Source organism: Hippopotamus amphibius, chromosome 5, assembly GCF_030028045.1.
Source record: "Hippopotamus amphibius kiboko isolate mHipAmp2 chromosome 5, mHipAmp2.hap2, whole genome shotgun sequence".
Classification (NCBI taxonomy): domain Eukaryota; kingdom Metazoa; phylum Chordata; class Mammalia; order Artiodactyla; family Hippopotamidae; genus Hippopotamus; species Hippopotamus amphibius.
The window spans coordinates 55,683,296-55,710,996 of NC_080190.1; the positions used below are offsets into that span (position 1 = coordinate 55,683,296).

General features: G+C 39.0%; 1 protein-coding gene across 3 annotated transcripts in view; it reads right to left on the reverse strand.

Annotated features, from left to right (window-relative positions):
- NRG3 (neuregulin 3) overlaps window positions 1–27,701 on the reverse strand; it is a 1,075,402-nt gene that overhangs the window by 577,378 nt on the left and 470,323 nt on the right. For all 3 annotated transcript variants that reach the window (XM_057735391.1, XM_057735392.1, XM_057735388.1), the window contains exon 2: window positions 7,054–7,183. In XM_057735391.1, the coding sequence (XP_057591374.1) occupies window positions 7,054–7,183 (130 nt within the window). The remainder of the gene's footprint in view (window positions 1–7,053; window positions 7,184–27,701) is intronic.

Below are 27,701 nucleotides of genomic sequence, written 5' to 3' on the forward strand. Positions count from 1 at the left end.
GATTCCTCTGTTCACAAATTGTCAACAGGGACGATTCCCCTAACGAAAGGTGGACTCCTATTCCTGCTTTTCTTCTAAATTTACTGCTTGAACAGCTACAATGATCCTTGATTCTGAAAAGTGTTCTTGCCCATGATCAGGTGTTATTATATTTTTAAATAAGTCTCTGGCTGAGTTTTCTTTAACTTCCACTAGTGGGTCTAAGCTGAACTCTGTGTGCTGGGAGTCTCTGAGAACCCATCCACCTCGAAGCCCTGGCACAAATCAGCTGATCTCCTTTGAAGCTTAAGCCTCCTCTCAATTAAACAGGCAGATGATACCCACTCCATTTCTCTCACAGGATTCCAACATACATGCTTTCATTTGGTTTCAATATGAGCAGAAGGGAGGAAGATGAAAAAACTATTATACATACTGTCTATTATACATTTAGAAATTTTCTACAAGTTGCTGCTCTCAATTCTTGCATGAACATTTTGGGTCAGGTATTAGTATCTGTCTGTCTCCCTCTCTCTAATACAGGACTGAAGGTTCTGATTAAATCACTTGCCAAAAACTCACACAGCCAGTATAAAGCCACGTAGAGCTTTTAACTCAAGTCTCTTCATCTTGAACACTCACATTTGCCCAACCTCAAGCCATATAAGGAAGCGATTTAAAAACACAAATGTATATCAACTCTTTGATACAACAAACAACCCAAATCATAACAGCTATCTCAAGAAACACCATTTCATGCTTCAAGGAGAGCTGCCGATTGAATTATAAAACATTAAAATGGGGTTAAAAAACCTGTGGCCATTAACTAAAAGATTCTTTATCAAATGTGCTTTTCTGGTCTTCTGATCATTCAGTAGCCCTTTAAGAAACACCAGCTCAGGTGGAAAGCAAAGAGTTTAAACCAGAAATAAACCACCGCCTAAGTGTCAGAAAGTTGCAAAACCACATTTACAGTGTCGTTCTTGGTTGGTTTGCTTTCTGAGTGAGACTGTTCTGACAAACTTCATCCACGGAGAAGAAAGAGATGCACAGTTATAACTTGGCTGACTTCTTGTCAAGGGCAGTCAGTAGACCACCTGGTATGAACAGCTATTGCAAATTACTCAAATTACCTCTTGGCTGCAGCAAACATTCTCATGAACATTAGCCAATGAACTTGAAAATTCTTCTAAGGCTCTTCATCCTGCTATTCAATTCCACTCTACAGAGACTCCACCACTAGGCTTGGATTTATAGACATTTCAGCCTCCATCCTCTCCCGTCAATGGAGCTCAGGGACCGGTGCCAAAACCCCATTCCATTCGGACTTGCTACAACCACAGGGAATCATTAGTGGCCACTCTCAGAGCACTTACTGGAGAAACTTTTGATAAGGAGGACCCTCCCTGAGTGGAAGAGCTAATGGATCTCCAAGGTGACGGAGCAAAGCACTGACAGGGATGGTCCTGTAATTTTATACAGTGTACCATAGGGATATCGTTACATTATGCCCATTCAATTCTCTTAAAAGTGGAAGCTTTGATTTCAAAACCTACTGAAGCACAACTAGACACACTGAAGAACAGCAGCTCCTGGTAGGGCCCTCCTCCCTTTCAAATGCTCCCCACTTCCACTCACCAACTCCTATGAGCATTTTACCCAGCTAGCTGCTCAGTCCATCAGCCCCTTTATGGAAGTACTGCCTCAGGCAATGGTTGCTGTTGGACTTGCTCGCCTCTTTTTCCAGCAGTTCCATATTTCAAGGGATTCAAGCATCTTCAAATGAATTGCTTGATAGATTTCCAAAATGATCACTACAGGTCAAATTCAGCTCAAATACTATCCTTTCCAAAGTTTTGAAAATCCATTTTGCAGCAAAGCTGGTACAACATTTAATGAGCTTCAATTCAGAAGAGACACATCCTTTTAACTTGAATTTGGCCTCAAAATACGTTTGGCCCATTCAAATGCCTAGCAATCTTTACAGTTACAATGGCTACCTCTTTCAACTCTAGTGAAATATGCTGCAAATAGCACCATTCCAAAGTTCTTAAAATTTCTAGAAATGGCATAAAAATAAATATACTAGAGAATATCCTGCTTTTGTTCAGGATATTTTGATTCAAGGAGTTTCTAGTGACTTGCTTTCCTTCTCTACCCAGCTTCATTTCTGTAGGATGTACATTCCTATTACTCAATTCATTTTTTCTTAATGTTTCAAAACACATGAATTCAGCATGGAAAATTATTATTATAAAGAGCATAAATGAATTTTTAATAAAAGGAACAGACACATCTAATAGACTTGATAGTGTTTAATCTGGAATGGCTTAATTGAAAATTCTCTTATCAGCCTAATAATAGTGAATTATAATGACCTTGATTTAACAGAGACGGCGACACTATCTTTCTTAATGGAAAGATGAGAAGCAGGGGTCAAGTGTCTTAACCAGATGTTACATCAATGAAATACATGTACAATGCTGTGATCTTGGAAAACTCATAAGGTTCAAAGACAATACCTATAAATCCTATTAGCCCTTTTATTCAGTTCTTTTTCAGAACCAAATTGCTATTGTATATTCAACTTTACAATTTTATATCCTGATTTTTGTATGTACCATAATATAATGAGCATTTTCACATCCTTAAAATTTTGAAAATTCCAGTTATGTTGAATTCATCCAAGGTATAGATATGTTCTAATTTATACAGACATCTAAATTCAGGTTTTCTTTGTTTCGCTGTTATAAATCCTGTTGCAAACATCCTTAAAAATAAATCTACATATACATTTCTGTAGGCTAAATTCTTTGCAAAAATTTAAAGATGTTGAACACACTGAAACATCGTCTACAGAAGATGTTTAACAAGATACACTCCCTCAAGTAGTGAATGAGATGTTTTTGACTGCACGCTCACCAAACTATCTGCTTTTAAAAATCATTAAATATATGACAGGCAAACAAAAAAAGTTAATTTGCATTTCTTTGTGAGGCTGAATATTTTTCATGCTTACTGGTTATTTGGATTCCTTTTCAGGTGAAGAGGATGTTCCTCTCTTTTGCTCATTTTCCTGTTGAGATTTAATTTTAGTGTTACTCTTATTGATCTATGTGACTTCTTCACAATATCAATTCTTTTCCATGTTTGTTGTACAGTTTACTGATAGTTTATCCATCCTTCAATTTTGTTTATGATACTCAGATCAAAAAAGCAATGTTGTGTCAAGGCTGTTAATTTTTCCTTTCACTATTTTTTGCTCACAGGTCCTTTCAATTGCTGATGTAAATAAATATGTAACTTTGTCTACTGTTTTCCCTAATACTTTATTTGTTACATTAACTCTTAAATTCATTAAGAACAACTTTTGGTATATAAGAAGGAAGTAAAAATACAAATTTAATTTGTTTTACCTGACAGTCTACCAAGTTTATCAAACAACCAGACTCTCATTTTCCCCTGATTTATGAATCTCTCCTTATTCTCCACTACGTTCCACAATATACCAGGTTCTATGTTTACTAATCAGTCAACCAATGATCTATGACTTATATTGTAAATTAACCAACACCAAGTTTGCCTATTTATTATTCTTTAAAATCTATCAACTTATTTTTAGATTCTTGGTATTCCTCTTAAATTTTCGTCAGTTTGCTCTATAATTTCTAACTATTCTCACCATAAACAGTCTTTTGAAAGATTTGAAAATGCACTAAAGGGTGAGAAAATAAACAGAAAACCGTGATATCTCCCTTATCCCAAAATTCCCACTTCTAACATTATGGAGCATACACTTTCAGGGTCTCTATCAGGGATAATCTAGGTAGTTTTGTTACTATTCTTCCTTAGCAAGGAAACGTAAGTGATTGACCATGATCAAGTTTTCACAACATGGAAAAAATATCTTGATTCAGTTCATACTGGATTGCAATTTATTTTTAAAATACTAAGAAATATATAATCTTTTCTCAGATTTGAATGTTTAATCTTTGGAGACATGTAAAAGAGCAAACTATTTAATGAGCTAGATTCAGGTACACCCCTTACTATTGCTACTCTGATCTACTAACTTGTGGTTTATTTAACTTGCAACATAATCCAGTTAGTAATGCCTCAGAAAGATAGCCCTGGTAGCACGCCAGTCACACGAAAGTCATTTCCCTTGTTTTCCTTTTTCCTGGAGATGAAGTATTTCACTTACTCCAAGTACATTACAAAGTGCAGTGCCTTTTAATTCCTAAGTTCATTTCTGTATGTATTTATTCAACAGTATCTTGGTGACAGGAGTTGCTCAATAAACATGTGTCAAATGGAGGAGAATGAATGAAACGTACTACTTAAATACTGTACAAAATGGCACATTATTAATAACTAATTGGAATTCTTAGAAGTGGCTGAGGCAGGAACAAATGTAAGCCCCCTATGCACAGCAAAGCCTGGGAGATGAATAGCTGACACATGCGATGTGTGATTTATTCATATGCACCAGTCAGAGATTTATAGGCATCTATTAGCCTACTCGAGTTCCAGTTCTGTCTTGGGCTGCTCTTCTGTCATGATTAGCTATGTTGTGACTCTATGTTAAATAACAGGTTGTCTGTTCTGAAATATGCACGAAATAGGAAGACAGAGGCCAAAATTATTATACATGTACATCGTTCCAGCCAATCCATAGATATATCTCTGCTTGTCTATGTTAAAAAAAATTAGACATGTACATTTGTGCAAAAGAAAATTTATTTTCTGGACTTGAGATCCATTGTCATAAACTGAATCATCTCTCCCAAATAACTCATATGTTGAAGTGCTAATCTCCAGTACCTCAGCATGTGAACATATTTGGAGAAAGAATCTTTATAGGTGCAATTCAGTTAAAATAGGATCATTAGCGTGGACCTTAATAAATATGACTGATGTCTTTTTAAGAAAAGGAAATCTGGATAAACACTTGTACAGAGGAAAGAAAATGAAAATACACACAGAGAAGAAGGCCATCTACAAGCCAAGGAGAGAGGCCTGGAAGGGATTCTTCCCTTATGGCCCTCAGAATAAAACAACCCTGACGACGCCTTGATCTCAGACTTCTGGACTCCAGAACTGTGATGAAATATATTTCTGTTGTTTACACCACCCAATCTGCAGTACTATGTTACAGCAGCCCTAGCAAACTAATACACCTGTGAACTTAACAGAGACTATAGTGAGGCTATATGTTAAAAAATAATATGAATTATTTTGTTTTTTCAACATTCTCAGTTTTGGAAAAAATGACTCAGACCCTCCTGAATATAGAAGTGGGACCTGATTTGAAGCTTCCTTGGGGTAAAACACCATCTCAAAAGTCACTGCTTGGGGCTTCCTAGGTGGCGCAGTGGTTAAGAATCCGCCTGCCAATGCAGAGGTCACGGGTTCGATCCCAGCTCCAGGAAGATCCCACATGCCGCGGAGCAACTAAGCCCGTGTGCCAAAAAAATAAATAAATAAATAAAAAAAAAAAAAAAAAAAAAAAGTCACTGCTTTCATCCCTTCATCAATCAATTATAAATTCATCCCTTCACCAATCAATTATAAATTCAAACTTATTTGATGTCACTGCCCACTTCCACATACGACACCAATTGACAAAGATAACATTAACACACAGCTTTGAAATGGTACCTCATTCTTGGCTTTTCCCTTGAGGTCTTCAAGTCACCTGTGTGCTTTCTGCCTGTGTCTGCCCTGAACTTATAAATACAGCAAGAGAAAAGATATGTGGGGAGGGACCATTCCCACTGCCCTTGATCCCCAACTCAGGTTTGCAGAGGATAGAAATGGGTTGTAAATTCTTTAAATGAGGTCAGTGATTACATTAGCACTGCCCAAGTCACATGAAAGCCACCATGTCAAGGGTGAAGAAAGGCGATGGAATGCATGGTGGCTCTTACAGAGATCAGCCACTATCATTAATCAGCTCTTCCAAACCTGTGTCACTGTCCACTGCGGCAACCCCTCCTCCCCATGAACTAAAGCTGGCTTGTGGAGCCAGGCAGGATTTGCTGACATGTTCTAAGTTCATAACTGTAAGACGCATTTCTCTGTGCCATCTTAATAAAACAACATGGAATAAAGTTTTATAATAGCAATAGAGAGAGGAGAAAGTGATAATTTTCTATGCTTCACAATTCAGAATAATTAATTTAATAACTGTGTCATATGAGAAGAGTAAATAAAGAGAAGGAAAGGGGTGTGGATATATATATGATCACTGAAGCATATACAATTGCAAGGAAAAACAAATTACCAGGGTAGCACTGGAAATAAAAGCTTGGTGGGAAATATTTTTTGGATGCTAATTTGATTCTTCTGTGGAGCCTTAAAGCTGCAGTGTCTACAAGACCACTATTTATTTCCATTTGTTCTTATTTTTAGCAGTTATATAACCTTATGTCTCTAAAAACCAATTAAACACCTTCTTGATCTCCACTGGGAATTTTCCTTGAGTACTTCTCTACCTAGACTGTAACAGGACTATGATTTCATTTACAACATGTTTCTGGAGAGTATTTCATCATCAGAGGTGTTAAAAAAAGGACTGAAATTAATCAACAAGGGCAGAATCAAAATAAGATGCAGTTTTCTCTGGGCACAGTTAGAGTCTCTGGGGTTTGGTTCACAATAAACATTGAGACTCTAGATCTTAGATGAGCAGTTTGCTTTGTCATGCCACAATCTGTAGGTCTGCAGGAAGAAATTATTTCTGAGTATGAGCATATGTGCCTAAATCCCACACCAAAAATATAGGCTTCTAAAGTGTGTAAATAATTATTTCTATTAAATTGTTACATATAAAATAAACCTTCCTTTACTTGATCAGGTGAAACTCAAATCTTCTCTACTTTCATTCAGTTTTACGTTCCTCAAATACTAAAGATACCAGCCTTATTCCTTCCCATATTAAAACTGTTGATTCTGCCATTCAAACACCAGACTGTATGTATCACATTGTGCATTTGTGGAGCTCAGCATCCCCTTCCACCTCTAGGCCTCTCTGAGGACCTGCCCTGAGTGCCAGTCTCCACAGTGACTTACCGACAGTGTTTATGGGATCCGGTCAAGGTTTCGATCACAAAGCACTCGCCATCATTGAGACAGTAGGCAAGGTCCTTGTCCCGGCAGGGTTTGAAGTGCTCAGATCGCTCAGTGGAATATGTCGTTGTATCTGTCAAGAGAAACACAGAGAAATGCTGTCAGAAGTGCATTCTGACACCACCAGCTCCTGTCATTGGCCTGGATCTGTGCACTGAGACCTTCTTACTGTTGATGACCTTAGGGTCAGCAGTATAGACCTTAGGGTTGGTGTAGACATATACTGACAGGATGGACCCTTCACTGTACTGAAAAATCACAACAGGATAAGACCATTTTATAGACTGAATGTTTTTGTCCCCCTAAAATTCATATACCACCTCCAATGTGATGGTATTAGGAGGTGGGGCCTTTGGGAGGTGATTAGGTCATAAAGGGGATTAATGCTGTGATAAAAGAGACACCAGAGAGCTCCCATTCCAGTCATGTGAAGACACAGCAAGAAAACAGCCCTCTATGAACCAGGATGTCCTAACCAGACACTGAATCCACAGGCACCTTGAGCTTAGACTTTGTAGCATTCAGAACTGTGAGAAATGAATTTCTGTTGTTTTTAAGCCACCCAGTCCATGGTATTCTGTTATAGCAGCTAGGACTAACACAACTACTGGATTCAGTTGTCTTCTTTCTCCACAAGATTTTAGCAACCGCAATCACTCTAGACAAGTCCCATCAGAGGACACTTTAACAGTAAAAGCCGAATGATCTTACAGTCAAATACCTCAAATTCACTTTCATTAATTTCAGTGTTAAGAAACACGTTGCCTTAAAGGACTGAAATAACATCCCCTTCCCTTTATTGTTGTAAAATGTCATTAAACATCTGATCAACATACATACACTGTGACTCTTCTATGGAAACCAATGTCAGTTTCTGTGTGTGTGTGTGTGTGTGTGTGTGCATTTTATTTTTTTTTTTAGTTACAGCTGTAATTCACTAATAGCTAAGCCAATTATTCTTTCACTTTCTCCTTTTATTATGTAATTAAAATGCAAATGTTTCAAATTCTGAAACGGAATCTCAAATGTGAAGAATGTTGTGGTAAATATATGAGGACTAAATTACTGTTATTTTTTAGCATTACCTTAAACATGTGTTTTTTAAATCACACTTAATTTTTAAAATTATGTTATATCTCTGTATCAGCTTCCTACATATGAAACTAATAATAAGTATGTGCTCTCTACTAGATGAAGAATCTGTTATAACATGTAGACATTCTTGTTTCAGAGTTTTAAGCAGCTAAAATATTAGCACCAATTTCACTGCAATATTCAAGGAAAAATATATTTAAAAAGTCACAGATGAATACATGATTCAGCATGTAAGCTCTTTTAACTTCCTACATAGATATAGATTAATAATAATGTTCATCAGCATGGACCATGGTACCAGCTTACTAACTAGAGGTCACAATGAGCCTCTTCCTGGCCATCATCCAAATGGAGGGGAGTTATCATCCAGAAAGAAAATACACTCATGTTCTCTTCACACCTAAAAAGCCTAATGGGCCCCTTTCCCATAGGAAAAACTCCAAATTCCTAAGTAGAACAAAGAAGGACGTAGGCCATGTGGAATTCTGCATGTCTAGCTTCACCTTCTTGCATCCCAAAACACACAATTTCATTTCCAACTATTAACCTATTTCCCCAATACCAGGAACGATCACACTAATCCTTCCTCCTGGACCATCTTTTTCTTTGCTGGAAAACAATTAGAAATCCTTCAGAACGTATGTCATTTTCCCCTTGTGTCCCCCAGAACCTTTTATCGCTTGCATCACTGCATTCAATGCTGCAAGTAACCATTTGTTTACATGTGTATCTGTTTTCGTCTGTAAATTCGTTGAGTTTGAGCCTTAATCAGGATTGATGCTCAGTAAAAATGACTTCAGCAAATATGATAACTCTAACATCACTAAAGTTTAAATGCCAATGATGAAAGATATGATCATTAAAGATATCATTATAATCATCTAAAAGATAATGCATATCTTACAATAAAAAGTTAGACAATTTCACATTAATGCTATCTCTGTAGTGTACTCATTCTACTATTGATAAATATTGCACAACAAACAAACAAAAAAAAACAACTTGCCTTCAGATTCACACAGACCCTCACTCATATGCTATTCATATACTGTGAGCATTGAAAAATCCACTTTTAATCTTCTCTTCCTTGAAGGTACAATGGGAACTCATTTTTTTCTACTTCAAAATACCTGCCTGTTAATACTTTGGCATGAAATAAAGGCTCTGCAAAACAGACAAATTTTTTGTTTGTTTTCCAGAAGATCTCCTCTACAGGGAAGATTTGTTATTCAAGACAGTATGTGATAAACAGTTACACAGAATCAATCTTTCTATGGGAAATATTTAAAATTCAAGAGGTCTGAGCCAAAAACTCAATACGAACCACAACACAGTTGACTGCTACTCTGACTGCTGAGGTATATTAACTCATGATCAGTTAGTTAAGTTTTCCTTTAATTTCTTATTATCCATTTATTGATATTCACTGATCACTCCTCTAAGAACAGCTTTTCATTAACATAACCTACAGCATAAAAAGTGAGATCCTTATTTTATAATCAGTGGTTTTAACAAGCTACAGACTCTAAGAGCAATAGAATGGCAAAGCAATTACAATCAATTAGTTTCCATCTGACAACTGCTGTCTCCAGTGGTTACCGCCCTATTCTACCAACGGCTTTCCCCTCAGCACAATACAGAAGATCAATGCCTCTGCAACAGTCCAAGGTGGGAGAGTACAGAGATATTAGGTCTAACATGCCCTCAAGGTTTCTACTTCCATAGCTTAGAGAATCCCAAAATTAATTTAAAATACACGTGCTGGGGCTTTCCTGGTGGCGCAGTGGTTAAGAATCCGCCTGCCAATGCAGGGGACATGGGTTCGATCTCTGGGCCGGAAAGATCCCACATGCCGCGGAGCCACTAAGCCCGTGTGCGGCAACTACTGAGCCTGCACTCTAGAGCCCATGAGCCACAAGTATTGAGTCCAGGTGCCACAATTACTGAATCCCACGTGCCTAGAGCCCGTGCTCCACAACAAGAGAAGCCCACATACCTCAACGAAGAGTAGCCCCTGCTCACCACAACTAGAGAAAGTCCATGCACAGCAACAAAGACCCAATGCAGCCAAAAATAAAATAGTAAAAATAAATCTTTAAAAAAATTAAAAAATAAAATAAATTAAATAAAATACACACGTTTATCCCTCACAATGACTTGACTAAATTCTATGAGTATATCATTAAATATTTTAAATTTAGTACACAATAGAATGTTGGGCTTGGTCCTTCTACAGATAAATAAAATGCAGTTATCAATAAATTTGAAATCTAAAGAATTTACCCATGCATTTCACTATACTATAGTATTCATATAGCACTACTCATCTAAAATCACAGAGGTATTGGGAAAAGTAAATAAAATTTACCATAAGGTGAAATTTCGTACTTGTAAGGCATCATGCCAAATATGTGGGTGGAAAGATAGAAAAATTCCTTAATGAAATCAATAGGCTGCTATACAAACTCTAAGACCACCTACCCACTTTGCAAGGTAAATCATAAGTATACTATGTCTAAATCACTATTAGGCTCTCTATTACTTACAACCACAGCCCAACAAAGAGACAGTAATAATTTCGGATGACACATTCCAATATTTATGATCTGCTTATAAGTACATGTATGTATATATCTGTTTAATTTTTAACATATACACTATATTACAAACATGAAATAGAGCATAAGTAAAAATGAGATAAAGTAAAATATAAGGCATAATCCTGATTTTCTTTCTGTGTGCTACAGTGGCACAGTATACCCTAATATATCCAGCTGAGTGCTTTGTTCTGAAGGGGAAACATGGGACATTTGTCAGAATGAGATAACACATAAGATCTAACTACAAACTATAAAAGTTATGTCCCTAAATAACCTTGGGGTACCTTACCAATCATAGAACTCTCATCTATAAATTTAGCCAACATATTTGGAACCCAACATTTATGTTTTAAAACTGCATCATTTTAAAGATAGTCTAACACATTATGGTGGCTATAGTATATGGTACTATTTTGTCATGTTTTTAAAATTCAAGGAGCACCTTCTGTTTCTAGCAATGAAATCTGGTAAATAAAAATTGTTATAGAGCTCTCTATTGTCTTCAAAAAATTGCATGGATAAAAGTCCAGGTAAGTAAACCAAAAGGGGCTGAATGTTCCAATACTCCCATGAATTCAAATTTGTCTTCCAAGGCTCTTCCTTACTCCAAAGTACCTCTTCATCAGGCACCACTCTCCCACCACTTCAGCTCATGAACCTCCCATCTTACTGGACCCTGAGCTTGTGGAGGCACAGTAGGCCTTCACATCTCTGATCCACCGTCTCACAGACAGACTAACACAGTACACAATAGATGTTTACAGAAGAATTATCTTTTTATACCATGAGTGTTCTTCTAAATGTTCTGTATAGTCAAGTGTGCACACTTTATCATCATAAGAAAAACTCTATATGAACAAATGTTTAGAAGTTAGGACATGAGAATAGTTCCAAAAGCAGTTTAGGAAAAGTACTTAGAATTTTATGTGAAGAGCAGAAAACTCCACAGAATGGAGGTGAAGGGAGGAGAAAAAAAAAAACAATAATTAGGGAAAATATTCTGAAAGAGATGGCCTGAAGGATAAAGGAATGTTAGGCTTAAGATGAACAGAGATAGTGCTTAAGATGGGCCTTCCAAGCACCGTGAGCAAAGTTCAAGGTTTCAGGTCAAGGAAGTGTAGTCGCTGGCTTGAAGAACAGTGCCCATTCACTTGGGACCACAAAGGCTGTGCAATTATCCAGACCACTCATCTGGCACTTGTTATATGTAGTTTAATGTGTTTTCTTATATTTTTATGGGTTTTGGTCTCTCCCCAGGGAGGACAGGGAGTGTGTTCAGCTTCCGAGTTCTGTATTCTTTCCACATCATGTAGCATACATAGTAAGCAATCAGTACAGTAATTAAACGCACAGTGGGAAGTGGTGGTGGTTAATTTATTAAAGGCAAAATGGGAAGAAAATGTAAGGCAGGAAGACAGAAATCCCTGTAGATTTTGCAATGAAAGTTAATTTATTAATGAATTAAAACGATGACTGGTTTTCCCTCCTAAGTACTGACCTGAACCTGAATGTTACTTATGGTGGTTTTCTCTGTTGCCTGCACAACACTGCACACTGTGGGAACACAGATTTTGTTGCAGAAACAAGAGTGCTAAATGGGCTATTACAGATAATAATTGCAGTAGATAATCAAAGAAATGGAGAGCTTAATTCATGCTATAGTTATCTCCAAAGGCTTCCCAAAGGGTTGGCATTGGAGCTATGTCTTGAATGAGCATGATTTAATTGGCAGAGGAAAATGAATTGTAGGTAGGAAGAGCAGAAATACCTAAGGAAGGAAAATGACAAGGCACAGCTTAGACCCTAACTCCATCTTCACATGACTGACTTGCAAATGTCAGATTCATGAAGCAGTTTTTTTCCTTCCCCCACTGAGTTCATGACTTGACAATTCTCTAAGAAAAGATAAGAATCTGGTGATGCAAGCTTTTAGATTATTAAAATTCCTTTACAGGCTAGAAGCCATTTAAATATGGTTGTCGACTCCAGCAGGGTCTTCCATGGGAGCTGTGTAAATGAAACCTGCTGCCATACATTAAAATCCCATGTAGAATTTGCCACTTATCAGGCACCCAGGAAGGCGCACTGGCATAAGACTGAGTTATAAAATATTTAATGGTCAAGGAAAATTGCAAGAAGAATGCAGTGGTGTTTGAAAGGGAAAAACAAACCATTTCTCAGCTGGCAAAAAGCAAAGATAGCTTTCTCCCCGCTGCCAAAGATCAGACAATTGTTCACTTTGCTGGCGTGGGAGAAATGGGGAGTGTTGCGCAAGCAATTTAAAAGTTCAATTGAGTCATGGGACTGCTGTGAGAACTGACAGTTCCTGAGGTATCCTAAAGCCATCAATTCTCACAAGGAAATGTAGAAAGGACCCTTATCAAACCAGCGTGACATACCTGGGCCACCTTCCAGTTTGAAATCTTGCTTTCAAAAACTGCACCAGCTTAAACAAACCTGCACGGGACACAGCTTGTTCAATGGAAATGCATTTATTGGGGGAACTGCAGAGTTTATCCTAAAGCTGAATATATTTCCTTCTACCTGCACACATACACATCACCGTAGGAACTGCTTTCAATTACAATGTTTACAATACCACCTACTGTCAGTAGAACACCGTCTCTGCTCCCCACATCACTCTACTGAAATGGTCCAGTCTATGTCACTAGTAATCTCTACATTCAATGGGTGTTAAACCATTTTGTTTTGTTTTCTTCTCTTGTTTGAACTCTCAAAGTGTCTAACACTCTTAGTCACTCCCATCTTCATGAAAAACCTTTTGCTGGCTCCCACTAACATAATGTTGATTTTCCCCTCTCTTTTTGATTTTTGTTGCCTGTCTCATCTAATGTCTATTTAGAAGCCAGATTACTTAAGGACTAGTTTTTAAGTAACTCCTAACATATACTCAACGGGGTGCTAAGCATTTTCCTTTAGCTATTTTGGTAGCCTTAAAATAACACTCTGGATTTGTGCTACTATTCACTATCCTTATTTTACAAATGGAGAAACTGAATCGTAGAGATTTACGTCACTGGCCCAAGGTCACAAGGCTCTGAGCTGGCAGCTTCTGGACTCGTACCAATGCAGTCCGACGTGTTCCGCTAGGCTGCTTCCCACAGGCCACTTTTTTATTTTTATCTTTTTCCCACTTTTACTTCTTCCCTAGGTGAGTGCTCCTCCAGGTGTGGTCCTCAGCTCAGCATTATCTGGGAGTCCAAGAGCAATGAGAATTCATGAGCCCCATCCCAGACCTACTGCACGAAAAACTCTGGAGGCAAGTGGAGGAACGCTGCTTTAACAAGCTCTCCAGGTAATTTTCAGACATGCTAAACTCTGAGAACCAGCTGCCTTGGGTGAGACTGCCTGATATCATCTGCATGTCAATAACTCTCAAAGTTACACCTGAGCTCAATCTGCCAACTGCAGGTTTTTCTGAGCTCAATCTGCCTACCTCTCTCTTCCTGATGGCTATCCCAAAGGCACCTAAAAATTAACTTGTAGAAAACTCTTGCTCTTCCTCCCCAAACCCAGTCTTCCTTCAGGGTTCTGAATCTCAACTAATGTCACACTATTGATTCCCTTGTGCAGGCCAGAAGCCCAGGAGCCATTCTTCTCACCCTTCACGTGAATCACCAAATATCAGTGGGTGATTCTACTTCCTAAATATCTCTGGACTCTACCACTTGTTTCCATCTCAACTCATCTGGAATACTCATAATAGGCCTGCCTACATGCATGCTTGTCCTGCTGAAATGAATTATCCACATTACAGGAATTATCCACATTGCAATCAGTTTGCACAGTGTGTACACAACACATAATGATGGTTCATTTCCTTCTGGAAAATTATTTAGTGGCTATCCCTGGCTCTTATGAAGAAAATCAAAATCCTTCCAAGTCCCTGTCCTCACCTCAAACATAAAACCCGCCCCACCCCACCCCCATTTTCAGGGTATTGGCTACAGTTGTTCAGCTGGCACATTCCACGTCCCCCGAAACCTTTGCACGCGCTCTTCTCTGCAGAGGGCCACCCTGCACCCCACACACGCTCACCGTAATCTACGGATTTCAACCAGAGCGTGTATTATGAGACTGCAAAGCATAAAGCAAAAGATAAATTCCCATTAGACAGTTCTCTACAAAATCCCTTGGCTTGTGCAACTACGCACATGGGCGCTTCCCTCACTTAGGTCAAGGCCCTACTCCCCTCATTTTCCTTTTCCTGTCTTTCATTCTTTCAAGCAGACAATACCCGCACACCAACCCTGAATTAGAGACTTTTACCTTAGAGATGAGATGTTTAAAATCCCCAAAGATACTTAATTCCTTCTAAGAAAACAGCCTGACTGGGGAGTTTGAACTGTGAGGCAACTACCCCATATGCTGAGTTAACCTTCAGGAAAGCAGCGGCACATTACTATGAAGGCCTGACTTAAAAATCCAGGACATAAGAGGACTTATCACTGACACAGAAGCAGCAATCATTTACTCACATTAGTCAGAAGACGGGGATACACAGACACGTTTTGCAGAGCGGCCTTGTGTCTGTCTGGTTCCAAACAATGTCAGAGTAGCTTGGTGGAATATCACGGTTGCTGATTTGGAAACATCCACAGTCTGGCTGCCAGCAGGACCATTTCCCACTTTTTTCAGATGTACCTTTACTTACATGGGAGCAGCAGCATGTACAGAGAAATTCCAATACCGTCAGCCCAAGAAAGAACACGAGTCTTTGTGGGTGCTTACCCAATCTCGGTTTCCAAAAAGAAGGTGCATGCTGAGGTTATATCAGAGAGGTCTTTCTCTAGCACAGGACCTCAGCTAACTGACTTCTGGTCTGTGCCTCTCTTCCAAGTCAGGTGCATCCGGGAATTTAAATGAGACACCATTTTAGACCTCAATTACCCAGCTCTCCTTCCCATACCATGCTTGCTCTGTAAACAACTCTCTAATTGGTTTTTGATGTTCCATGTAAGAATGCTTTTCAAACTGGGATGTGTTCATTCTCTGTTATATCTTTATCACCCTGAAGCACCTTTACGTGACATACAGTGGGTGAGAGCCCCTTGCATGTGTAGGAAGAGTCTTCCGTCTGCCCTCCCTGTGCTCCAGTGAGAATTTTCTGCTCAGTCAACAGGTGACACACCCATCTTGATAACACGCCCCAGCTGCCTAAAATTCCCTCATGTCCTCATTACAGGAGATTAACAAACACTTCTCACTTGTGCAATTCCCCACACAAGCCAAACTCAAAAGGCTTCCTGGGACTTCACTTTCTCGTGTTCCTCTCACATTCCTTGAGCTCCGATAACAATGGAACAGATCAGGCCTTTTATGACTCTGTGACTTTATATATCCTATTCCTTTGACCTATACAGACAGTAGGTCTCTGCCTGGCAAAACGTTTCTCACTTTTTAAAATCTATGTGAAATGTGAGCTCCTACTGAAGCCTTCTCCAGATCCTCAGGATAAAAGTATTTGAAATTCCAGTAACACTTCATTCCTCCTTCTAATACAGAGATAATTATTCTGAATTGCAATTTAACTGGAGTTCCTGTGGACGTGGCAAGGTCATCTCTAAATCCTTATAATTCATCCCAGGGCCTGACAGATAGTAGATGCTTAATGCATGCTTTCAGAGTGAATAAGTATTATAATGGTTAAAAGAGTGATGATTACACCAACATCACAGGCACACACACACCTTAAGCATGATAAGGTAAACACCACCTTGTACTGCCATATCATAATAATGATTTTGGAACGAAATGATGAAAAACATATCTATGCCTATGTGAATGCACCTGAGGCTGACTGCTAATAATCAGGGGTTTTTTGTTAATGTTCATTGGTTTCAGGTGAAAAACTGTGTTTCTTGATAACATTTATGTTTGTTTACTTAAGGACTTTCTCCGTTTCAAATTTCTTGCCTGTCAAATATGCACAGAGGTGATATTTAATAACTATACAGAAATGACAAGTCTAATCAGAATAAATCAGTTCATAGCTAGAGCCGGGTCCTGGAGGTAACTTGTGGGACCAAATCTTTACTCCACAGTTTCTGGGTTAATACTGAGGAAGTTTAGGGACCCTGGTGCAGGACACCCTAGATGTCATGGAGAGACTTTATTCAGGGGGATGTGAGCAGTGCTTATTTACCAACTAGAATAAAATCATTGCAATACTTTAACAGTCAATACAACTAATGAAGCACACTGCTATATATCAGACCTTCTCATGGTCCAAACCTGTCTTTAGCTCTTTTAGTTGTAACACCTGAAATGGACAATCAGCATAACACAGACCTCAGAAGTCAACATGTGGTAATAATGCTTGGGATAAATCTATTAATCAGATATATATATTTTGCAGAAGAGAAACTAAAGCACAGAAGGATCATGCAACATGCCTAGAATTTCACAGCTAGTAATTAGAAAGGCAGGAACAAAACCCAGAGAAGCCCAACCCCACAGTGAATGTCCAGCAGCCCTCTGCAGCTCCACCTGCTCTGAGTCCCCGACTCTTTCAAGGTATGTATAGTCAAGCCCCTTCTTGCCAAATGCTGTTACTCACTTTATTACGAGTCAATGTAAGAGCAAGTAGGGAGCGATATTTTTCAGGAATCCATTCATCTTCTCACCCATGCACCCCACACCCATTTTTTGAGCACATACTGAAATTGTAAGATAGGTACTAGGAGAAGGTAGGTGGGTACAAAAACTAAAACAAAGACAGTGCTTGACACTCAGGGTTTCTATTACTCACATTTCCTTTTCATGCTCTTATGGCTGTGAAGTCATGTCTAACTACTGACATCATTCTCCAAATTCCTCCACAGAAATCAACACCACTCGTTTTATTTATTTGAAATCTTATTTTTGCCCCTAATAGCCGTAGATCTTATTTGGATCCTCTTTGTCAGTGTCCAGAAATCCAAGCACTTCCTCCTCTGTATGGGTCATGAAGAAGGCATGGGCATTGCAGGCCTAGGCTTATGCATTTGCTATGTCAGGTGTCATGGTAGAAGCAGAAAAAAAATGTAAGAGTTCAAAGAGAGGGCAGCAGCGAATTGGTGCTCTGCATTCCTTTCTGTGTAAGAAGGGCTTGGAAAGTGGGTTCAGGTGGGAACTAGACCTACCTTAATGTTGCCTTTGCATAGGAAACATGTTGTTACTTTCACTGTGTGCTTAATTGGGATCCTTTGAGAAATGGAGATTACAACCACCATTCTACTCTCTGTTTCTTTGTTTCGATTTTTTAGATTCTCCGTAAAAAGTGATATCATATAGTATTTGTCTTTCTCTGTTTGACTTATTTCACTTAGCGTGATACCCTCAATCCTGACCCCTACCTCTGCCACCGCCTCCATCCCTTGGGATCTTGCCTATAATTCTGAGTATAGAGAAACATCAATCAAGAGAAGTTTCCCAAAGAAACTGTCAGAGAGACTTTAGGGAGTACTCACTCTGGCTGACAATGAAAATGATATTAAAGGACTATAAAAGACTAAGTACAACTCGTTCAAGTACCAGGACTATGTCTTCAAGCTGTCCTGCGTCCCCAGCCCCCACCTTAGCTAGCATATTGCTACATACACGAAACGGTAAAGAAATGCTAAATCAGATGGAACAGCTACAATTTCCTAGAATACAAGGCAATGAGGAAAGGAAATGCAAACATGCAACCAAAGTACCAGGACCAAGAAGACATGAAGGGTCAGGAGAAATGCACTATAAGTCAAGAGTCCTTGGAAACTTAAGGCACTTGAACTTCAACATGTCCAAACTTAAAAAAAAAAAAAGTGAAAGAGAAAAGAAAAATTGCTACCCAAAAATATAGAGACCCAATAATGCAGAGTTAACCCCTAAAGTGCCACAATTGTTCAAACCAGACAACCCAGAATGCATTCAGTCACTAAGTCATTTATCATTTTGACAACCTCCAGGTCTTAGGGACATACAATCAGATTATATTTCCCTTCCTTAAAAAGTCTCATCCTCTGCACCTCTGTTCATCTTCTTAGTAACAGTGTAGGGATTGTCCTAAGTAAAAGGAGAAATGGTTTGGTTCTTTCTACCACACTGGAACTCTGTGATTTGGCCTCAGGATGTGGAATTAAGTGTGCCTAGACTTACATATCTCACAATGTTTGTAATGTACCTTTGGAAATGTGGGTTTGCATTCAAACTCTGCTGCTTATTGGCATTTTGAATAAATTGAATTTAGGAAAATGTATAATTCATGAGGTTCCATGAAACCCAAATAAGAAAAAGGAAAAACGCATGGTAATGGGTCTTGCAGTAAGGGGCACCGGCCACTTCTTTCCCTTATTTACCTTTGGCTAAGCAAGTCAACAGGTGTTTATTAAGCGTCAACATATCTAGTTCTACAATGTCTCTGCATATGATGCCAATTAAAATCATTTATTTATTCTTTTCCAATCTGGATTCTTTTTATTTCTTTGTTGTCTCTGACTGCTGTGGCTAAAACTTCCAAAACTATGTTGAATAATAGTGGTGAGAGTGGGCACCCTTGTCTTGTTCCTGATCTTAGGGGAAATCCTTCCAGTTTTGGATAAAGAAGATGTGGCACATATATACAATGGAATAGTACTCAGCCATAAAAAGGAACAAAACTGAAGTATCTGTAGTGAGGTGGATAGACCTAGAGTCTGTCATACAGAGTGAAGTAAGTCAGAAAGAGAAAAACAAATATCGTATGCTAACACATATACATGGGATCTAGAAAAATGGTACCGATAAACCAAGTGACAGGGCAGGAATAAAGATGCAGACGTAGAGAACAGACTTGCGGATACGGGTCAGAGGGAAGGGGAGGCTGAGATGTAGTGAGAAAGTAGCATTGACTTATAAACACTACCAAATGTAAAATAGCTAGCTAGTGGGGAGCTACTGCACAGCACAGGGAGATCAGCTTGGTGCTTTGTGATGAGTTAGAGGGATGGGATGGGAAGGGTGGGAGGGAGGGGAAATGGGGATATATGCATAAATATAGCTGATTCACTTTGTTGTACAACAGAAACTAACACAACATTGTAAAATGATTATACTCCAGTAAAGACATACTTTAAAAAAAAAAAAAAGAAAGAAAGAAATGAAAGAATCTTAAAAAAAAATCATTTATTTATTTAACAAGCTATCATTGGGCTCCTCCTATAAGACTCTTAAGTACTGTACTGGTTCCTGGGGTAGTAGTGAGGAACTCAGTTTCGAGATCATAAGGCAGGTGGCTGCCTCCCAGGAACTACCAGGCGCATGTGACTGTCAGGTACCCAGCCCATGCTAAATGCCAGGCAGGGGAGACGGGTGGCAAATGTACTCCTAACACCCAGAGTTTGCTGACTTCTTAGTACTTGTTTGGAGACTAAATATGGCTACAGAATTTCAAATATTAAAATGTTCCTCATAGGGCAGTTTGTAGATTTCCCATTTGCTACTAAAAAGACTAGTAAAGAGAAGGATGTCTCCATCAATCACTAAACACAATGATGTCACAAGTACACAGCCTACAACTCTACTATCGCACAGCTCTCAGGAAAAGAATTAAGACTTTTCTGCATTATTCCTCAAAAGTTTTTATTTATGTTTTTCTCTTTTGCCAGAGAAAAGAGGGACTCATGTCTCATTCAATCATAATTGTCTTACTAATCTGTGAAACTGTGGACAAGAAATAAATGGTTAGAATACACATGGCATAAAGGAAAGCTCTATGCGTTTTGTTTGACTCTTGGCTCAACCACGTCCACCTGCTTTTCAGCCTATTCTTAATATGATTACAATATTACTTATTATTAATTTTTATAATGGTTGAAAGGGACCGATGCAATATTGACTTAAAATATTAATTTCATCTTATGAATTTTCTCCTTGAAAGCTTTACTTTCCATTTGATAAGGAATTTCTCCAAAGAATATACACATATATCCAATAAATACATGAAAAGATGTTCAACATCATTAGTTATTATGGAAACAGACATCAAAACCACACTGAGGTACCACATCGCACCCACTAAAATGGACAGTAACAAGTGTTGGCAAAGAGAGTTTGAAGAAACTGGAAACATATCTGCTGATGAGAAAGAAAAATGGTGCAGCTGCTTAGAAAAATGGTTTGGCAATTCCTCAAAACATTAAACAGAGTTATCATATGGACCAGCAATTCCACTTCTAGGTGTACACCCGAGGCAAATGAAAACAAACTTTCATGAAAAACAAATGTTCACACTTGTACGTGAATGTTCATAGAAGCATTATTCATAGCCCCAAAACGGAAGCATCAAGTAATGAGTGGATTTAAAAAGTGTATATATCCAGAAAAATGGTACAAATCAACCGATTTTCAAGGCAGAAATAGAGACACAGATGTAGAGAACAAACATATGGACACCAAGTGGGGAAAGCAGGGGGGGTGGGGGTGGGGTGGGATGAATTAGGAGACTGGGATTGCCATATATACATTACTAATAAGAAAAAAGTACCAAATTGTACACTTTAAATATATGCAGTTTATTGTATGTCAATTGTATCTCAATAAAAGTTCTTAAAGAAAAAAAAAAGTGTATATATCCAAACAATGGAATATTATTCACCAATACAAGTAATAAAGTACTGATATATGCTACAGCATAGATGAACCTTAAAAGTGTAATACTTAATGAAAGAAACTAGACATAAGGCTATATTGTATGATTTCATTTGTATGAAATGTCTAGGATAAACAAATCCACAGAGACATAATGTAAATCAGTAGGTGCCAGAGAGCAGAAGGAATGAAAACCTTCTCTTCCCATCTTTCCACCTTGGTCTTCTATATACTCTTTTTTATTTTCAATGTATTAATAGGTAAAAGGAGACAAATATTGTTCAATATTTTAGATTCGGCATAAAAATCACAGTCGATTTCATGCTATGCTTTTGAAAGAAAGGGAACACACATTGCAAACGATTTGAGAAAGAGGGAAAACCCATCATGTACTTCCCCAAATCTCCTTGTATTATTGACAAAACTTTACTCTCAGACCTCTGTTTCAGAACAAATATTGTTTTGAGAAAATTGGTCCATTCTCTGTGCCTGCTGGAAAGCAATTAAAGCTGAAATCAAATAGCTATAATCATCTGTTCATTTCTGACCCTTATCTCTCCATTTGCAGAAAAAACTGCTATGTATTAAAGCGTTTGTGGATCATTCAATAATTTAAGTATTAGAGAAAATGGTGGGTTTTGAAAGCAGTACTGAGACAATTTGGAACTTTTAACAGAAACTCCAAATAAAGTACAGATAAGAGGCTAGCAACCCTCTAAATTTTGCTTCTCTAATGGTGGAAGTCACGAGATTCCCCTCCCTTTACTTTGGCTTAAGCTATTCCTCAACCAGCACTACAAAGCAGAAACATAATCACCCTCTTTGACACCTTAATTTTTGTCAAAGGGGGAAAGTTATTTTTCCTTCCCACACTGGGACCCCCGTCTCCTCTTCTTTCTGGTGTGACTTTCTTGTACACACCTAGTAACATTCCCTTTTATCCATCCTAGTTGATGACCCTTAACCAAGAATCACATTTAGTTCATAAAGTACAGGGGTCAGGAAACTGTGGTTCATGGGCCAAGTCTGGGCCATAACCTGTTTTTGTAAATAAAATTTTACTGGAACACAGCTAAGTTCATTTCTTTATACACTGTCTATGGCTGCTTTTGAGCTACAATTAGTTAAGTAGAAACCACAAGGCCTACAAAGCGTAAAATATTTTCTTACCTGGCCCTTTACAGAGAAAGTTCCCCAACTCCTAAACAAGAGATGGAAGATGATAGCTTTCTTATAAATTATATATTTGATCTATCTGAACTATTCAAAATGTTTGACATTTACTTAAGTACTTTGGTATTATATATTTCAAATAAATATACTTCTGCAGGAGAAGCATAGCCAAAAACTAAAGCAATAGGTTTTGGAATAAGACAGACCTGAATTTGATCCTGATTCGGAATTTTTAGCTAGTTGTATGACCTTGGATAGGTTACTTAACTTCTTTAAACCTCAGTTCTTTTTATCTGCAAAATGGGGATAATGAGAGTCCACACCTATGTCAGAGTGATTTTGGCTGAGAGTACCAAAAATTCAACGAAAAAATGGCTTGAATCAGAAAGAAAATAACACTATCCCACTTAACAAGACATGGTTCCTGGGCTGTCAAACTCAGTGTCTAAATGGGGTCATTAACGACCCAGGAATCATCCTGCTCAGCTATCACTGGCTTTCTCCTTAGCCAGGCTCCCTCATCACAGGTAGCTGCCATGATTTTAGACATCACTTCTAGACAGAATCTTATATAGGACTGCATCACCTGCCCACCTCTGAAGCAGTCTCCGACATGGGACCTGGCATTCCTCTGGGTGGTTTAGTAAAGCACACGGCCGCGTGGAGAGCAGACCGATTGCAAGAACAAAACTGGAATTCAGTTAGAAGGGGAGGCCACAGAGGAGAAAATGTGAGCAGGTAGACAACAACATCAGATAAGTTTTTATGAGGATTCAAAACAACGTATGCACATAGGACACAAGTATACATTCAGGAAATGTTAGCTCTTCCTTTGGACTGTGATATCTTTTTGTTGGATTTGCTGCTAGTGTCCTTCCGAAATGTATACCATAATATAAATTAAGCTTAGACTAATTTGCATTGAGAGTTTTACAAGAAATGCATATTGTTTCATTAGATGACTGAAAAATTTCCAGGCTCTAGTGAGACTGGTTGGACGTCATCACTCAAACACAGGCATCTCTGCATCTTTGTTGCAGCGCACACTCATGTATCAGTGTTACCCGTGTCCATCTCATATTAAGTGTGTATCAAACACTTATATATCCCCAAGGTCATTCAGTGTAATTAACTGTAAAATGAACTTAATTAAGGTAACTGCGCCATTTTCTTTACAAAAGCACTCACTGAATGCCCATAATCAATAAAAAGAAGGCCCCCTCCTTCACCCCCTAATTCTTGCTTGGCTCAGGCATCCTCTTCTCAAGCTACTACTTGCAGCCTCTCTTATCTGCCCTCAAAGACACAGCATTCCACATCCCCTCTGTCACAGTCCTTATCTCCCTGCATTGTAAATACTAGTTTACGTTTCCCTCCCCTTCACCAGACTGTGAACTTTGAAAGGGCAAGTTGTGATACACAGCATGTACTTCTTCCATGTTTTGGGGGAAAAATAATGAACGGATATGAATGCCCATCGAGAATTTCCACATTGAGAGACTACTGCTCTTATTTACACATCCTGTTTGCCATGGAGGAACTGTTGCTTGCACTCACAGATTGAAAGGCCCACTCTCCCTCTCCTGGTTCCTTCTCCTAGTGTTTTCAACAAGGCAGGTTGATTGGCGCTGTCCTAAGGTTCCTTGTTGTTTCTCTTTTCCCCCCTCCCTGTCTCGGTCAAGACACTATTCCACAAAGGGAAAGAAGAGATAGAGTGAAACTCTACCCCAACTGAAGTGTCAATGCAGGGGGTAAATATGAACCAGAGGGCCTACCTGTGGATATTCTGAGCAGGTGAGAGAACTGCCCAGGAACTCAAATTGTAATGTTATGAGATATTTATTTAAAACTATCCTACCAATCTGGGACTTCCCTGGTGGTCTGGTGGTTAAGACTCCATGCTCCCAAAGCAGGAAGCCTGGTTTCAATCCCTGGTCAGGGAACTAAGAGCACGCAGCTAAGATCCCACATGCCTCATGGCCAAAAAACCAAAACATAAAACAGAAGCAATATTGACAATGTAACAAATTCAATAAAGACTCTAAATGGTCCACATCAAAAAAATCTTTAAAAAAAAAAAAAGAAAACTATCCTACCAATAAAGTAAGCAAACAAATCCCTCAAACCTTAGTTCTGGATACAGTGATCAGGCACAATACAGGGAAAATGTCCTTGGAGAATGTTGACAGCAGAGATTGGAAGGCTTCCATCTCCCAAACTGGGAGATGGTCTAGGAAAATGCCTCCATGTGGTAATGCTCTCCTATTAAGCTCTGCCTTTTAAAATCCTACCCATTTCCCCACGCACAACTCAGAGTCAGTTCAGCTGTACACTCTTTCCCAGCCCTCCCACCTGGCATTAACCTTGGCCTCCTCCCTGCTTCCTCAGCATTCAGCTGATTTCTTTATTATAACATGCATCACTCTCTGTCTTCAGTGAAGCTGTTTTGGTGGGTGTTTGTCATTCCTGCTCCCCACCAGGGAGATCGTGAGCTCCTTGAGGGCAGGTGCCATGATTCACTCAGCTTCCTCCCCCATCAACACACACCATCTAATCTACTCTAGAAGCAAAGAGGAATATACCACATCAATAAACACATCTGAGAATGTTCTTCCCATTATATTTTACTGAAAAACTGAAAGCTTCTTTGTAAACAGACTGTTTCCCTTGAGCAAGTGAGATTTTGAAAAATAAAAAGTTATGTTAAAGAACCTGGTTGTTGATCCTTTCTGTATGATTGCCTATATAAGAAGAAAAACAGTCTTCTTCCCCTTTTCTTTTTTTTGTTAGGGTGAGGATACTGCACCAAATATAAATGCCTATGTTTGCTTAATCCTGTTTTTTGTGAAGACATACATATCCTTCTAATGTAAAATTGCCCAGAGACTGGGTTTTAGCAGATGCTGTCAGATCACGAAAGTCAGTTTTTCTCTATATATGGCCTTCCCAAGCATCCAAGATCAAAATACCACAAATCGATCACATCAGAGCCATCAAAGATAAGAAAAAGAACTGTCTCTGCAATATTGATCTTGTGCCAGTACAGAGCTAAGGCAACATGGAATGTGCCTTTTTTGGCTTATGCAGGAAAGAAAAAATTCCACAAAGCCTATATGTGATTCAAAATATACCACTGGGCTGCCTTGTAAGGTGGTGGATGCCCATCACTGCAGGAATATGCAAGCACAGGGGGCCTGGCCTCTAATCATGGGTGCTTGAAGAGATTTCTTCCACTGGGCAGAGGGTTGGACTAGACAGCCACTAATGTCCATTCCAGAGCATCCCTGAATCTAAGCTGTGAGGAAGAGCCTGAGTGGCAGAAAAGAAACTGTTGGCTCCCCAGTCCTCTTGTTTCCTGTGGCATCTGACAGGCAGGCGGTAGTGTCACGATGCTACACAAATGCAAGGGGTAGGCTTCCAGAATCAAACTCAGCATGTACCAAACACACTGACACAGTGTCCTAGTCAAAAATTAGAGTTGTGAAAGCTGATTAATTTTGCATCCAACTGAAATTCTATTTCACAGCAAAGTAGTTCCCCAGCTGTGAAAGGATGAGCACTATGGCTCCAAAGAAATCGCTGAGCCCTCTCTACTACTGAAAGCATCCTTATGATCCCCTTTGGGTGACAGACAACTTTATAGGAACATTGTTCAGATAAACCAAACCTCAAGCATTCCTACAGGTGGGCAAACAATTGCCCAGGAAACTCACACACATCTCAGCCTTAGGTAGTCCCTGGCTGTCTGCTAATAGAGCAGCATGGAGGTCTCAGGCCCAGGCCTCTTGTCTGTTTCCACCTGCACACCCTCCCCATGTCCAGCTTGCTCCCTTCTGCACTGCAGTCAGTCAGTAATGCATGGAGATTATATTGTGCAAATGTCTGAGGTTCTGATAGGCCTGAAGAGCAATATGTACACATTCCAGCTCCAATTGTGGGGAACATTTATCTGTGGCCACATCCATAAACAGCTTGAATGATCAAAGCAGCTTTTTCCAAAAAGGTTTTCAGGAAAAATTAATCTAGGGATAGTTATAAAAAATAAGAAGAGAGATAGAAACAAAAAGAAAAAAACAAACAAAAACAAGAACAGGTCTTCAGTGGGGAATGACTAGGTTGAAATGTTTTCTTTCTTTCTGATGTCTCCAACCCTTTGGATATGTTAATGTGAATGCAAATCTCCAAGAGGGGAGTTTTGGAAGCACATTTCACAGCTTATTTGATCATGGGAACCTTTATTCCTGGATCCCATTGAAATTTCAGTTCCATAGAAGCATCATTTAGGAAATGCTGATTTAAAATCAAACCCATGGGTCTACAGCATAGGGGAATGTTAATATCGTGGTCCAGAAAGTATCAGAGAACCAGTCTTTTACACAATTCAGAGTCTGGTAAAAATAGCATTGAATCTGGAAATGGTTCCCTTTTCATGAAAAGCTCAGGGAAGCTAAAAAATCACCTCTACTTGCTATAAGTGCCAGGACAAGAGTAAGAGGAGACAAGGGAAAAGTGAAAGGAGGGGGAGGTGTTGGAGACCAAAGCATGAACAAAGAGTGGCAAGGTCCAGACTGTATTCCTGGGCTCAGGTACTGTTAGTAGAAGTTTTGCCATATCTGCATTGGGACAGAGCTGAATCCCTAGGATAGCAATAAACAGAAATGGGCTCAGGGACTTCCCTGGTGAAGCAGTAGTTAAGAATCCACCTGCCATCAATGGAATAGAATAGAGAACTCAGAAGTAAGCCCAAACACATATGGGCACCTTATCTTTGACAAAGGAGGCACGAATATACAATGGAAAAAAGACAGCCTCTTCAATAAGTGGTGCTGGGAAAATTGGACAGCAACATGTAAAAGAAGGAAATTAGAACACTTCCTAACACCATACACAAAAAGAAACTCCAAATGGATTAAAGACCTACATGGAACGCCAGACACTATCAAACTCCTAGAGGAAAACCTAGGCAGAACACTCTATGACATCCATCAAAGCAAGATCCTTTTGGACCCACCTCCTACAATCATGGAAATAAAATCAAGAATAAACAAATGGGACCTCAGGAAACTTAAAAGACTTTGCACAGCAAAAGAAACCATAAACAAGACTAAAAGG